Here is a 13,778-nt window from a genome sequence, read left to right as displayed (position 1 = left end):
CTGAGCCCGGAACTGCTGTGCATCAGCTGATTCGCGTGTCAGCTGATCCCCTGTCACGTGACGAACCCGCGGCGTCAAGTGCAGGGACTGCCGCGGGTACTTATAGGGACTCCCCGCCCCTCCCACAAATACAGGCTAATAAATTAGCCTTAACACATATATATATATACATCATATATCATAGAATGTTGCAGAACCCTGTAATACTTTTTTTAATGAAACTAACAGTATTTTGGAATGACAATTTTTGTAATAAACTCACCAAGAGTCCAGGATATTCAATAAGAGCTGACATTATATAAGCAGTCAGTGTAACTGGACTATAGTCGCCTCCTTGAAGTTGAGTTTTTATTATTCTCCCAGGTTCCCAAAATGCCCCACTTTTCTTCTGATGGACCAAAAGCCATGTAAGGGTTTCATGAAGGACCACAGGGTCAACTAATATAAACTGTCGGGCTTTTAAAAAACAACGCAGGACAAAGGCAGACAACCTAAGAAAAAAAAGAGAAAAACAAGAAAGATAAATAGGTGTAAAACAGGTATAACCTATTCATTAGTAGATTGGTTAATAAAATAAATGGTAGAGAATGTGTAGCTGAACATGAGTTCTGAAAATTACATGGCTTGTGTCACGTCCAGGGTAGAGAGTAGTGCAGACTGACGGTTTCTCAAACCCCTCTCATTACCTTTTTGGATGATTCCCCCTAAATGGTGCCCCTCCTACTGGGCAACAGTCCCTACACTGGACTACGTGCAGTCAGAATAGTCAGACTATCCAGGTCAGCAAAAAATGGGCAATAAGGTACAGAATAAAAAGACAAAGGCAAGGTCAGGATAAGCAATAGGTCAGAGCTAGATAGTAACGTAGTACATAAATCATAAGGCAGGGACTATGTCAGGAAAACAAAGCAATGGGTCATGCCTATACAGCGGCATAGTCTAAAAACAGCAGAAGAGAAGAATGGTCAAGGTGCAGGCAGACAGTCAAGTCTAAGGAGGTCAGAAATAACAGAAGGCACAGGATACAGGAAAACACTGGTGAAAGGGTAAGAACCTATTATCACGAGCGAGGCAGCAAAGCAGCAGCTGACTTTAAATATCCCACCTCTGGGACATGTGCTTTCCAGTGCTGCAACTGATTGGCTGGCTTGCCATGTCACTCAAGAGGGCTAGCCCTACAAGGTGCAGGGCTGTTGTCAAGATGACTGGACTAGACCATTGATGTGAAGAAGGGAACTCATATTACTTCTCATTAGATATTAAGGTAACATGAGGCCTTTCTCAGATAAGACAGAAGTGAGCTCATTCTGAAGGAAACTACTGAGACTGAAAAAGGCTTCCTCCTACCTTTAAATATAATGAGCAGTGATATAAGCCCCCCTCCCCTTTAATGGTCTCTTCCTGAGCAGACAGGAGGGTAGGGGGGTGCAGAGACAGAGCTCTGAATGTGACATGATGTCACAGCTACAGCTCATATGGTGATATCTGTTACTAGTATTAGTATGTTGCTCTATTATACTTTTTTACACCATCCAAAGGTTGTTTCTTTTGCTGGACAACCTCTTTAAGTACATAGATGTAAATTGTACTTTGAAGCAGAAAACGTTGAGGAATTAAACATAATACTGTACAGAAGAATTACATTTCTGATTATAATAAAGTATTAGATATTCATAATGTACCAGGTACTTCCTACAAGATCATCATTTCCAAAGGCACTGAAAGACCCATCTTTTCTTTGATAGGCCAGTTCTCTCTGGTAACCTAAGAAGCAAAGAAAGTGTTTTAATTATTCAACATGAAAATGTAAAGAAATTATTTTATAAGGAATATTTAGCTTTTTACTGAAAGTGAGATGCTTGAACGGAATTTGTCAGCTAAATATAATACTCAGAGCTGCAGACAGGGGCAGATAGCTGATAGGAAGATAAAAGAAATTATGTTTGTCTCTTAGCTGATGGTTATTTGCTAAGTTTTAAAGAGTACTTGTCACCAAATAAACTGTTCTAAACTAACTCAGGCTATGTTCCCTAACTACTCCTAACAACCAACCAGCCCTTTAAAAGAATTTCAGAGCTTTAAAAAGCTGTGTATCATATTGTTCTTCTTGCCCACATGGTGCAATTTCCCAGCAGGAGACAGTGGGTATTTCACAGCAGACATGACATCAATGAAGCCTGCTGGGGAACCACTTCCGCCCTTACATGGTTGCAGTGCTGTGATAAATAGAAGACCTCAGGCTCTGTGCATGTTTCAGTCTGTGTTGCTATCAGTGAGGCTTTCCTGCAGCTTTTAGTCTGTGCAGCTTTCTGTGAGAATATGTGAAGCTTTCACTTTTTGTGTAGCTGTCAATCAAGCTCAGTGCAGAGAAACACTTCCTGAGTTTGGACTCCTGCCAGGCTGGGAGAAGACCAAACTCACTGTATAAATTGTGGCAGGGAACAGAACAGAGCCACCTAGTGGCCGTTTTTTATATTACATTTTAAACATATTCATGTTGATAATTTTAAAAGCAAGTGACTGGAAAAGTATCTGCTAAGTTTATTTGGTGATAGGTACTCTTTGAAATTATGTTTTTCTTATAAACACAAGAAAGCTGTAGAGGTGATGCTCAGCTCCTCTATACAACTCAGCCTTGTCTCTACGACTTATACAGCTCAGCCTTGTCTCTACGACTTATATCAAAAACATGATTTTATAAGTTTGCAAACAGCCATCAGCTAAGAGAAAGGTGCACCTCTTTGAATGAAAAAGAGAAAAATTCCCTTTAAGGGCAGGGTCCCACGTGCCATATTTTGCTGTGTATTTGTTGCAGATGATTTCCCACTGACTTCAATAGGTAGGACAATTTGCAGCATTCTACCCTAATGAACATTTTACAAGAATTCTCAAATAATATGCCCTTATCTGTGTAGTGTAATATAAAGGCATTTTCAATTGATCTTTAGCAAAAGAGTAATGACTTGATGAAGGATGGGAGGAGCAGCATGTTCCAACAACAGTCATCTTATATTAATAAGGAATCGATAAGTTGATCGATTCCTTAACCACTGTAAGAGAAAGAGTAGGCAACCTCCATTTGGATGCTATATGAATTCAGTGGCCAATTTGGTAACTATAGTGAAAAACTAGATTCAATGAGGAGTCTTATTGTTAATGTTAAAATAAATGTACGAGATGGTAGTATATTTTTGTGAAAAAAAGTAGATATTAGGGAGGCTACCACTGAGCACGTCCACAAGTGTGCCAAATGTCTCCAGGAGCACCATAACATCAAAATAAATAAATATATAAATAAATAAACAAACAAACAAATAAAGTGAGCGAACACATGCCTGTGGAAATAGTAATATAATATACTCAATATAAAAGTGTCATCGAGCATTCTCCTAGAGAAACGGATCTGGCAATGTCTGTTCCCTATTACTCTACAGCTCTTTTTAGTTTCTTTTCAGTAATCACTGCCAAATGTATCATTTTGACATGTACAGTCGTGGTCAAAAGTTTTGAGACTGACACAAATTTAGATTTTCACAAAGTTTGCTTCTTCTGTGATTTTAGATTTTTTTCATTTGGTGTTTCCATGTTATTCTGAAGTGCAATTACAAGCATTTTAGTCTCAAACAGTTTATTAAAATCATCATGGTACAGAGACATAAGACACAATCTGAATATGCATTTCAGAAAACAAACAATACCAACTTTTTCCATTATGAAGTCACATAAATGTGAGCTGCCAATAGAACAAATTAAATAAACTTAAAGACAGTGGGATTGCTTTTCTGAGGCCAATGCCCCAGAATTCACACAGATGGAGTGAGCGAAATTAACCCCTTCAGGACCAAGCCCATTTTGGCCTTAAGGACCAGAGCGTTTTTTGCACATCTGACCACTGTCACTTTAAACATTAATAACTCTGGAATGCTTTTAGTTATCATTCTGATTCCGAGATTGTTTTTTCGTGACATATTCTACTTTACATGGTGGTAAATTTTTGTAGTAACTTGCATCCTTTCCTTGTGAAAAATCCAAAAATTTTATGAAAAATGTGAAAATTTTGCATTTTTCTAACTTTGAAGCTCTCTGCTTGTAAGGAAAATGTATATTACAAATAAAAAATTTTTTTATTCACATATACAATATGTCTACTTTATGTCTGCATCATAAAAGTGACGAGTTTTTACTTTTGGAAGACACCAGAGGGCTTCAAAGTTCAGCAGCAATTTTCCAATTTTTCACAAAATTTTCAAACTCACTATTTTTCAGGGACCAGTTCAGGTTTGAAGTGGATTTAAAGGGTCTTCTTATTAGAAATACCCCACAAAAGACCCCATTATAAAAACTGCACCCCCCAAAGTATTCAAAATGACATTCAGTCATCATTTTAACCCTTTAGGTGTTTCACAGGAATAGAAGCAAAGTGAAGGAGAAAATTCACAATCTTCATTTTTTACACTCGCATGTTCTTGTAGACCCAATTTTAAAATTTTTACAAGGGGTAAAAGGAGAAAATGTATACTTATATTTGTAGCCCAATTTCTCTCGAGTAAGCACATACCTCATATGTCTATGTATATTGCGGGCGCAGTAGAGGGCTCAGAAGGGAAAGAGCGATAAGGGGATTTTGGAGAGTACGTTTATCTGAAATGGTTTTTGGGGGCATGTTGCATTTAGGAAGCCCTTATGGTGCCAGAACAGCAAAAAACCCTCACATGGCATACCATTTTGGAAACTAGACCCCTTGAGGTACGTAACAAGGAATAAAGTGAGCCTTAATACCCCACAGGTGTTTCACGACTTTTGCATATGTAAAAAAAAAAAATTTTTTTCACTAAAATGTGTGTTTCCCCCCAAATTTCACATTTTTCCAAGGGTTAATAGCAGGAAATACCCCCCAATATTTGTAACCCCTTCTCTTCTGAGTATGGAGGTACCCCATAAGTTGACCTGAAGTGCACTATGGGCGAACTACAATGCTCAGAAGAGAAGGAGTCATATTTGGCTTTTTGAGAGCAAATTTTGCTCGGGGGGCATGTCGCATTTAGGAAGCCCCTATGGTGCCAGAACAGCAAAAAATACCCACATGGCATACCATTTTGGAAACTAGACCCCTTGAGGAATGTAATAAGGAATAAAGTGAGCCTTATTACCCCACAGGTGTTTCATGACTTTTGCATATGTAAAAAAAAAAAAAAAAATTTCCACTAAAATGTGTGTTTCCCCCCTAATTTCACCTTTTTGCAAGGGTTAATAGCAGAAAATACCCCCCAAAATTTGTAACCCCATCTCTTCTGAGTATGGAGGTACCCCATAAGTTGACCTGAAGTGCACTATGGGCGAACTACAATGCTCAGAAGAGAAGGAGTCATATTTGGCTTTTTGAGAGCAAATTTTGCTCGGGGAGCATGTCGCATTTAGGAAGCCCCTAAGGTGCCAGAACAGCAAAAAAAAAAACACACATGGCACACCATTTTGGAAACTAGACCCCTTGAGGAATGTAACAAGGGGTACAGTGAGCATTTGCCCCCCACTGGTGTCTGACAGATCTTTGGAACAGTGGGCTGTACAAGTTTTCATTTTCATGGACCACTGTTCCAAAGATCCGTCAGACACCTGTGTGGGGTAAATTCTCACTGCACCCCTCATTACATTCCGTGAGGGGTGTCGTTTCCGAAATGGGGTCACATGTGGGGTTTTGTTTTTTTTGCGTTTGTCAAAACCGCTGTAACAATCAGCCACCCCTGTGCAAATCACCTCAAATGTACATGGTGCGCTCTCCCTTCTGGGCCTTGTTGTGCGCCCCCAGAGCACTTTGCGCTCATATATGGGGTATCTCTGTAGTCGGGAGAAATTGCGTTACAAATTTTGGGGGGCTTTTTTCCCTTTTACCTCTTGTGAAAATGTGAAGTATACGGCAACATCAGCATGTTAGTGTAAAAAATAAAAAAATTTTACACTAACATTTTGGTGTAGACCCCAACATTTCCTTTTCATGAAGGGTTAAAGAAGAAAAAGCCCCCCAAACCTTGTAACGCAATTTCTCCCGAGTACAGCGATACCCCATATGTCGCCCTAAACTGTTGCCCTGAAATACGACAGGGCTCCAAAGTGAGAGCGCCATGTGCATTTGAGGCCTAAATTAGGGATTTGCATAGGGGTGGACATAGGGGTATTCTACGCCAGTGATTCCCAAACAGGGTGCCTCCAGCTGTTGCAAAACTCCCAGCATGCCTGGACAGTCAACGGCTGTCCGACAATACTGGGAGTTGTTGTTTTTCAACAGCTGGAGGCTCTGCTTTGGAAACAGTGGTGTACCGGACGTTCTTATTGGGGGAGGGGGGCTGTGTAAGGGTATGTGTATATGTAGTGTTTTTAACTTTTTATTTTTTTTTTGTGTTAGTGTAGTGTAGTGTTTTTAGGGTACAGTCACATGGGCGGGGGATTACAGCGAGTTTCCCAGCGCAAAATTTGCTGCATCTCAAGATGCGAGAAACCCACTGTAAAAGCCTCGCCCCCGTGTGAATGTACCCTGTACATTCACGGGGGTGGCGGGGCGGGGGGGGGGGGGGCTTGCATCAGCTGTTGCAAAACCACAACTCCCAGCATGCATGGTCTGTTAGTGCATGCTGGGAGTCATAGTTTTGCAACAGCTGGAGGCACACAGGTTAGGAAACACTGAGTTAGAAACAGACAATGTTTCCCAACCAGTGTGTCTCCAGTTGTTGCAAAACTACAACTCCCAGCATGCCCAGACAGCTGAAGGGCATGCTGGGAGTTGTAGTTCGGCAACATCTGAAGGGCCAGATGTTCCTGAACTAAAACTCCCAGCATGCCTGGACAGTCAGTGCATACTGGGAGTTGTAGTTTTGCAACAGCTGGAAGAGCACAGATTGGAGACCATTATACAATGGTCTCCAAACTGGGGCCCTCCAGATGTTGCAAAACTACAACTCCCAGCATGCATGGTCTTTTAGTGCATGCTGGGAGTTATAGTTTTGCAACAGCTGGAGGCACACAGGTTAGGAAACACTGAGTTAGAAACAATGTTTCCCAACCAGTGTGTCTCCAGCTGTTGCAAAACTACAACTCCCAGCATGCCCAGACAGCTGAAGGGCATGCTGGGAGTTGTAGTTCGGCAACATCTGAAGGGCCAGATGTTGCTTAACTAAAACTCCCAGCATGCCTGGACAGTCAGTGCATGCTGGGAGTTGTAGTTTTGCAACAGCTGGAAGAGCACAGATTGGAGACCATTATACAATGGTCTCCAAACTGGGGCCCTCCAGATGTTGCAAAACTACAACTCCCAGCATGCCCAGACAGCCAAAGGCTGTCTAGGCATGCTGGGAGTTGTAGTTTTCAGACTCCTAGAAGCAGCAGTGAAGATCTTCACTGCTGCCTCTGAGGACTACATACTTACCTGCTGGTCCCGTCGCTGCTCGCCCACGTGGCCGGTCCTGCCGCTGCTCCTCGGTCCTGCCGCTGCTCCAGGTAAGTCCGCCGGTCCCCACGTGTTCCCCCCGTGTGCCGCAGGTCCCCGCGAGCCCCTGCAGCCTTCGTCCCCCGTTCTGCCCGACTTCCAGGGGTGGGCAGTGCGGGGGATCTGAACTTTCACCCCAGATCACTGTGATTGGTCCACAGGGACCAATCACAGTGATCGCTGACCAGGACCATCAATTGATGGTCCTGGGGGTGAAGCAGAAGTTGTCCCCTGCTGGAAACAGCGGGACTTCTGCCAGTTAACCGGTGCGATGCTGCGCATCGCCGGGTTAACTGCATGTCATTTATAAACGCCGGGATGCGCGAACGCACTGCACAACCCGGCGTTTATATATGACATTCTGCGGGAAGGGGTTAAGTGACTATAAGCTCAAATTTTTAAGTTGTGTATTGGAATCGTGCAGAGAGTAGAAACATTGTGTGAAAAAAATCAGGGGGGGGGGGGATCATGAATTATGCCTTTGTAATTACTAATTTGCCCACTAAGAATTCATGGACTTTATATAATTTGTACAGAACGGACCTTTAGAGGTTTAGAGGTGCTGGGAGGAAACTCACGAGATTGTAAGATTGGAATAAGTGGAGATGGGGCAATTAAAAGCATTTTATATGTTTTTTAACATTACTGACAAATACATCAAGTTTATGAAAAGACTTAATATTTACTGTGGTAAAGGGGTACTCTGCTCCAAACATCTTATCCTCTATCCAAAGGATATGGGATAAAATGTTAGATTGCAGGGTACATAGCCATCACCCCTCCTCCCATAGACGTGATTGAAGGGGGTGTGGCAGCTGGCATCGCCAGTCATCGGGCGAGTTTGCTCCGTGCACCAAATGACAGGGGTGCCGCAGCAGGGATCGCGGGGGTCCCCAGAGGTGGGACCCCCGAAATCTAACATCTTATCCCCTATCCTTTGGATAGGGAATAAGATGTTTTCAGCTGAGTACCCCTTTAACTCTTCTTTTTCAAGACTTCAGTTCCTGGTATGGTGGATATTAGCTTCTAGGCCAAATCCTGACTGATGACAACCCATTCTTACCTAATTAGATCTTTGAGTTTATCACAATTTCTGTGATTTTGTTTATCCACTTTCTTTTTGAGAGGTGACCACATGTTTTCAATGGGACTGAGATCAGAGAGGGGAGCTAATCCTGATCATGTACATGTAATGTTTATGTCTCTAACACCCAAATCTCAGTAAAAAATAGCATATGAAAACTGCTCACTGTCTTTTTTATTCTCTCTTGTGGAGGGGGTGTGTCCCTCTCTTGCCTGCACTGTGCATGACTCAGTTTTCTCCCTCACTCTGCTGACTCACTGGTCTGGGGAGTGAGCCTAGCAGCCCTGCTCTGTAACCCTTTCCTCCCTGGTTTTATGTTGTACATGTTACACAGAGAGGAGGAATGATTATTGGAGATTGCCTGTACTCTAGCGACAAAGATAATGTTGTGAGTGTATGTATAACTTAGCTCTTCCTAAATTAGTGCAACGGTACAGTAGTTTTTTTTTTTTTGCATACATTTTCTATTTGTTCTAAATATTCCTATGTCATTCATGTGTGTTATCCTTTGGCAGTCCTGTAATGCTAGTACGTATTTCACTTGGGGAAATGAATAAAATCTACCAAATGGGATTTATCAAGGAGGGGGGGGAGGGGGTTGTTCAGATGATTCTGTGGCCAAATTATATGCTAAACTATATATACCGCCCTGAGTGTTTCCCTAAGATTCTGCCTCTAGTTTCACAACAACAACTCCCAGCATGACCTCACAGCCAATAGCTGTCAGAGCACGCTGAGAGTTGTAGTTGTGAAACAGCTATAGGCACTCTGTTAGGAAAACACAGGAGCGTAGCATAAATGAGGTAAGGGCGGAAGTCGGCATCAGTGACGTCGCGCCTGCTGGGGAAGTCAGCTTCCTGCTCAGCCTCAGTGAGCAGGATTAGAGACAGCAATATAACACTTTAGAAGGTAGGAAAAAAAAATTCAAAGGCAGGGAGGGGGTTAGTGATAGACTAGCAATAGGTAGGGAGAGAAAAAATATATATAGGTGGTGGGAGCTACTCTTTAAAGAAGTATATTAGAAAAAACTATTGTTCTGCCATGATGTTAAAGTGTCTCTGTCTTTTCAAAAAAAAAACTTTTGACATGTCACACAAGATGTAAATAATTTTAAACAGTTGAGGTTTCAGTGCCTGTGTCTAGGTCTCCTAGTGACCTCTCCGAATCCTGTTTGACCTTTTTTAGCACAGGTAATACAATGGAAGAAATAAAATTAATAGCTATGAATCCAGTATATCTATCATAACACTAACTTGCCAGGCAACAGGGTTATTGATCTATTGCTAGCTGTCTGGTAGTTGCTTCTCCATTGAATTTAGCACATGCAATGTTTCATGAAGTCATACATATTTAGTAAGCATGACTGGTTTTATTATTTAATATTGATGGATAAACAATTATCTATACATCTTGTGCACAATTATTGGATTCATTTTATTACTGAACAACTACAGTGCTCTATGTCAATCCAAAATATTAAGAACTATAAACCTGAATATTTAAGAAAGTAAAAGGTTTGGGCTTAGGAGTGTGCTCAATTGTTGGGCAACTATAAGTGTGCAGTTGGTTTAGGAGTTCATTTTGAGTTTATCTTTAACCCGAAAAGGTCCAACTACCTCATCTTTCATACAATACCATCTTCACTGCTGGCTGAGTCAAAGTCAGTCCATATCAAGTCATAAATCCTTTGAAAAATCTGTCTTCAGATATGTCTTGGCCCAGTCTTGAGGTTTCAACTTTCATGTTTTGTTCAATGTTGGTCAGGTCTTAGCCTCTCTTCACCTTGTCCGTGTCTCTGAACACTGAACACCTTGCTCTTCTGGTCACTCCAGGTAAGTTGCAGTTCTGAACTATGACATCCCTGGAGGACAATGGGTTCCTGGTAGCTTGAACTTGGATTATTTTTTTCCAATATGTTTCTTGCCCTATTGACTATTTGTAACAAAATGTTTGATGATTCTGTGATTAATTGTCAATTATCAGCTGCCTAATAACTATGCACACCTTGATATAGGGTGTTCCTCTCCTTAGGCCTCATCATCCCTTATTTCACAAATGCACATCACCTGATATGCTTAAATCCAATAAGCATTTAAATGTATACAGCTTGGAGTTGGAAAATACCCACTTGTCTAATATCCGTGCACATTGAGTTATGAACTCATTCATCAGCACATGTCCTTAGAGACAAAAAGATAGAGGAAACTTACCTTCTTTCATGTATGAAATCAATTTAGGAGTAAGTTCATGTGGTTGTCCAGTTTTAGTTAGATATTCCATTATAAAGACTACTGGGGCAAATCTGACCATGTTCTGTTCACCACAGCCATACGGCAATTGTACTAATGATTCCAAGCTGGCAGTGGTTGGTCCCAAAATATTACCTTTAAATGAAAATGAAGAGAATTAGATTTTTAACACCATAACATGTTCTAACATAATAGGTATACCTTTACCTTTTTTGTGTTTTGGACCCACTCCTGGCAAAAAATACTGACCAATATCTGACCAAAACACTACATGTGAACACAACCTTTCTGACAATACCCTATCCTAAATATAACACAGTATATGTATAGACAACATAAGACCCTTAGGTCAATAATCCATCCCTTTTTTTATGACAATGCAGTTCCCTGCGTAAGTTTTCACAGTTTCCTACAAGTAGCAAAGGGAATGGGACAAACCATGGCTACCAGCCATCTACCACTGACACATTAAACTGCCCCCTAACCACTGAGGATGAACCATCAATATTAAGAAGTTGAAAACCCCCCTTAAGGCACATCCACTAGTGCACACAAAGGTGGACCCTAAGCAATGAACTTCTAAGTCTATTGTAGCTATGTAAAAAAGCTTCAAAACAGTCTGGTGAGTCATTCAATGGGGTGAACTGACATAACTAGCAAGTATGATATGCTGAAGTGATCAGATTAGGGTGTTGGCACAAAATAACTTTTATTACAATATATAATGGGGGAAAAGAAATACTGGAAAAAAAACTATTAAAATACAGCTGTCCAGAAGTGGCAGGTGTACAAAAAGCATGCCATAAGATTAAGGTGTAATCATACAGTATTGTTGTTTTTAAGGCTAAGTAGGCAATTTGGTTTTCTTAAGTGACACTTCTGTTATTCACAACTTTCTTTTAGGTTTCTTATTTTTTTAAGAAAAAGAAAGAAAAAATGCTTACTTATTTATAAATGTAATAGTAGTATCCTTACCAACAACAGTGATGAATGCCTTTTCACTGCCACTTACTACATCAGGAGGGAATGTAAAGTTCAAAGACTTTGAAATCATTTGTGGTTTACTGTTCATCAGTTCCAAGAGCAAGGTTTGTGAATGTGAATATTCTATTCCTTCAGCCTGTCAAAGAAAAGCATTATGATATAATTCTCTGCACAGCCATTATATAAGTCTAAAGTGGACTCTGACAGCTAAGAGTGCTCTATGGCTGGGTTCACACCACGTTTTTGTAATACAGTTCCTGTATACGTTTTCATTTTGAAAACCTTATGGAACTGTATTGAAAACTGTATGCATTGACTCACCATTGAAAACCATATGCCAAAAGATGCATCCGGTTGTGTCTGTTTTTTTCTGTACCAAAAACCGTAGCCTACCCCAGGTTTTGGTCAGGGTGAAAAACCGTATTGAAACATATACGTTTTTTTTTTAACACGGGAGTCAATGGGAACTGTACAGAACCTTATGTGCATATGGTTCCATCTAGTTTTCACCATGCGGTTTTTGACTTTGCACAGTTTTTTCTTAGAAGTTAAAAACATATACTTTTTTCTTAAAAAACAGATGCAATAGGACATCATTTTTCAAACCATATACGGTTTTCAACCATATACGTATTAACATTTTTACACACATTTTGATACAGTTTAGTCAGGCTTTGAGGAAAATCTTTATTTTTTAGTATACTTTCAATAAACAAAAAAGTTATCAAAATTCTACTATTATGATCACACCAACTGAAGTGTAAACTCTTTTTCTACTATACATTACTATTGGTGGACTGAAGATTGGAAACCTGTGTCCGGCACCCAGAAACACCTTGAACTATAGAGAGTGCTGCCTAATACCACTGGATGAGGAGGGTCCCCACTGCAGCCAGTGATTGGAGGAGCAAGCTTCCATTTCCTTTATGTTGAGATGGGTCATTGAAGTAGAGATCAGCAGGGAGATTGTAAACATCAGAATGGCCAGGATATTTTTCCCAGCTACACTTAGACACTAGTATGCACATGTTCTACACCACTAGGGTACTGCACCCTTGCTAGCCTGACATGGTTCAACCAAACTTTGAGTAAACTCTTCCCTGCTGCTAGGAAACACAGTTACCAACACAAACCATAGTGAGACTTTCATCAAGACAATTTTTATTTATTGTATATACTATCTGTCAAGAAAGGGGGGCAGGGAGAAGTGAGCCCTAAAGCTGTCCCTAAAAACTAATCTCCCTACCTAATTGCCCTTCTGCCCTACGAAGGATCGACAACTTGGAGCCGGACCCCTTCCTTGCGCTAAAGTGCATGGGGCGTCTAAGTCAACAAAACAAACAGAACTGTAGAAAGTCGGGGAACAAGTCAGGAACATAACAGGAATACAATTACCAACAAACAGATATATAAACACAAACAAGGCAGGATATAGCAGACTAACATACAGTTCAGAAACCAGGATCAAGATTGACGGCTGATATGATACTATGAACAAGACTAGATATGAGAAAAAGTTTACAGCAGACAAAACCAGGAGATGCAGGGGATGAACAGGTTAACTGAATGTCAGAACACTAAACTAGTCAGGAAATCAAGATGATCACACTGGACATCTGCACTTTTCACACTGGACACAGAACCAGAAACACACTGGACACCCAACTCCAATCATGAAGGAACAAGATTACTGAAGTGAAATAGCCCTACCCCCCACGCCACAGCACCTGTCCACTCTCCCGTATCGCTCCTGTACATGATGTACGCTTGAATAAAGAAAAGAAGTTTTAACTGCATAATCCTGGGTGAGTGCTCCGTTCTTCTCTAATCTTGCACTTGGAACTGAAGCCAAATAGGTTCCTAGCTAGTGGGCACACTCTACAGAGTTATCAGGATACTGGCCTAAGAGGAAACAAAAATCCCAAATGCAAGCAAATACGGGTACAGACAGAGGACTAACTCACTCCAAGATAGACAGATGGCA

The 13,778-nt window shown here is 40.9% G+C and overlaps 1 protein-coding gene across 8 annotated transcripts in view; it reads right to left on the bottom strand.

The window, feature by feature from the left end:
- Positions 1–13,778, bottom strand: part of LOC130362027 (CD109 antigen-like) — a 193,585-nt gene that overhangs the window by 47,215 nt on the left and 132,592 nt on the right. For all 8 annotated transcript variants that reach the window (XR_008891248.1, XM_056565874.1, XM_056565875.1 and 5 more), the window contains 4 exons: positions 11,786–11,930; positions 10,772–10,945; positions 1,683–1,764; positions 263–491 (listed from right to left, as the gene is read on the bottom strand). Coding sequence is in view for 7 of the 8 variants with exons in the window: in XM_056565874.1 (XP_056421849.1) it covers positions 263–491; positions 1,683–1,764; positions 10,772–10,945; positions 11,786–11,930 (630 nt within the window). In the remaining variant the exon portion in view is untranslated. The remainder of the gene's footprint in view (positions 1–262; positions 492–1,682; positions 1,765–10,771; positions 10,946–11,785; positions 11,931–13,778) is intronic.

The sequence above is a fragment of the Hyla sarda genome, chromosome 3 (assembly GCF_029499605.1).
Source record: "Hyla sarda isolate aHylSar1 chromosome 3, aHylSar1.hap1, whole genome shotgun sequence".
Taxonomy (NCBI): domain Eukaryota; kingdom Metazoa; phylum Chordata; class Amphibia; order Anura; family Hylidae; genus Hyla; species Hyla sarda.
This window is presented reverse-complemented; position numbering and strand designations above follow the sequence as displayed.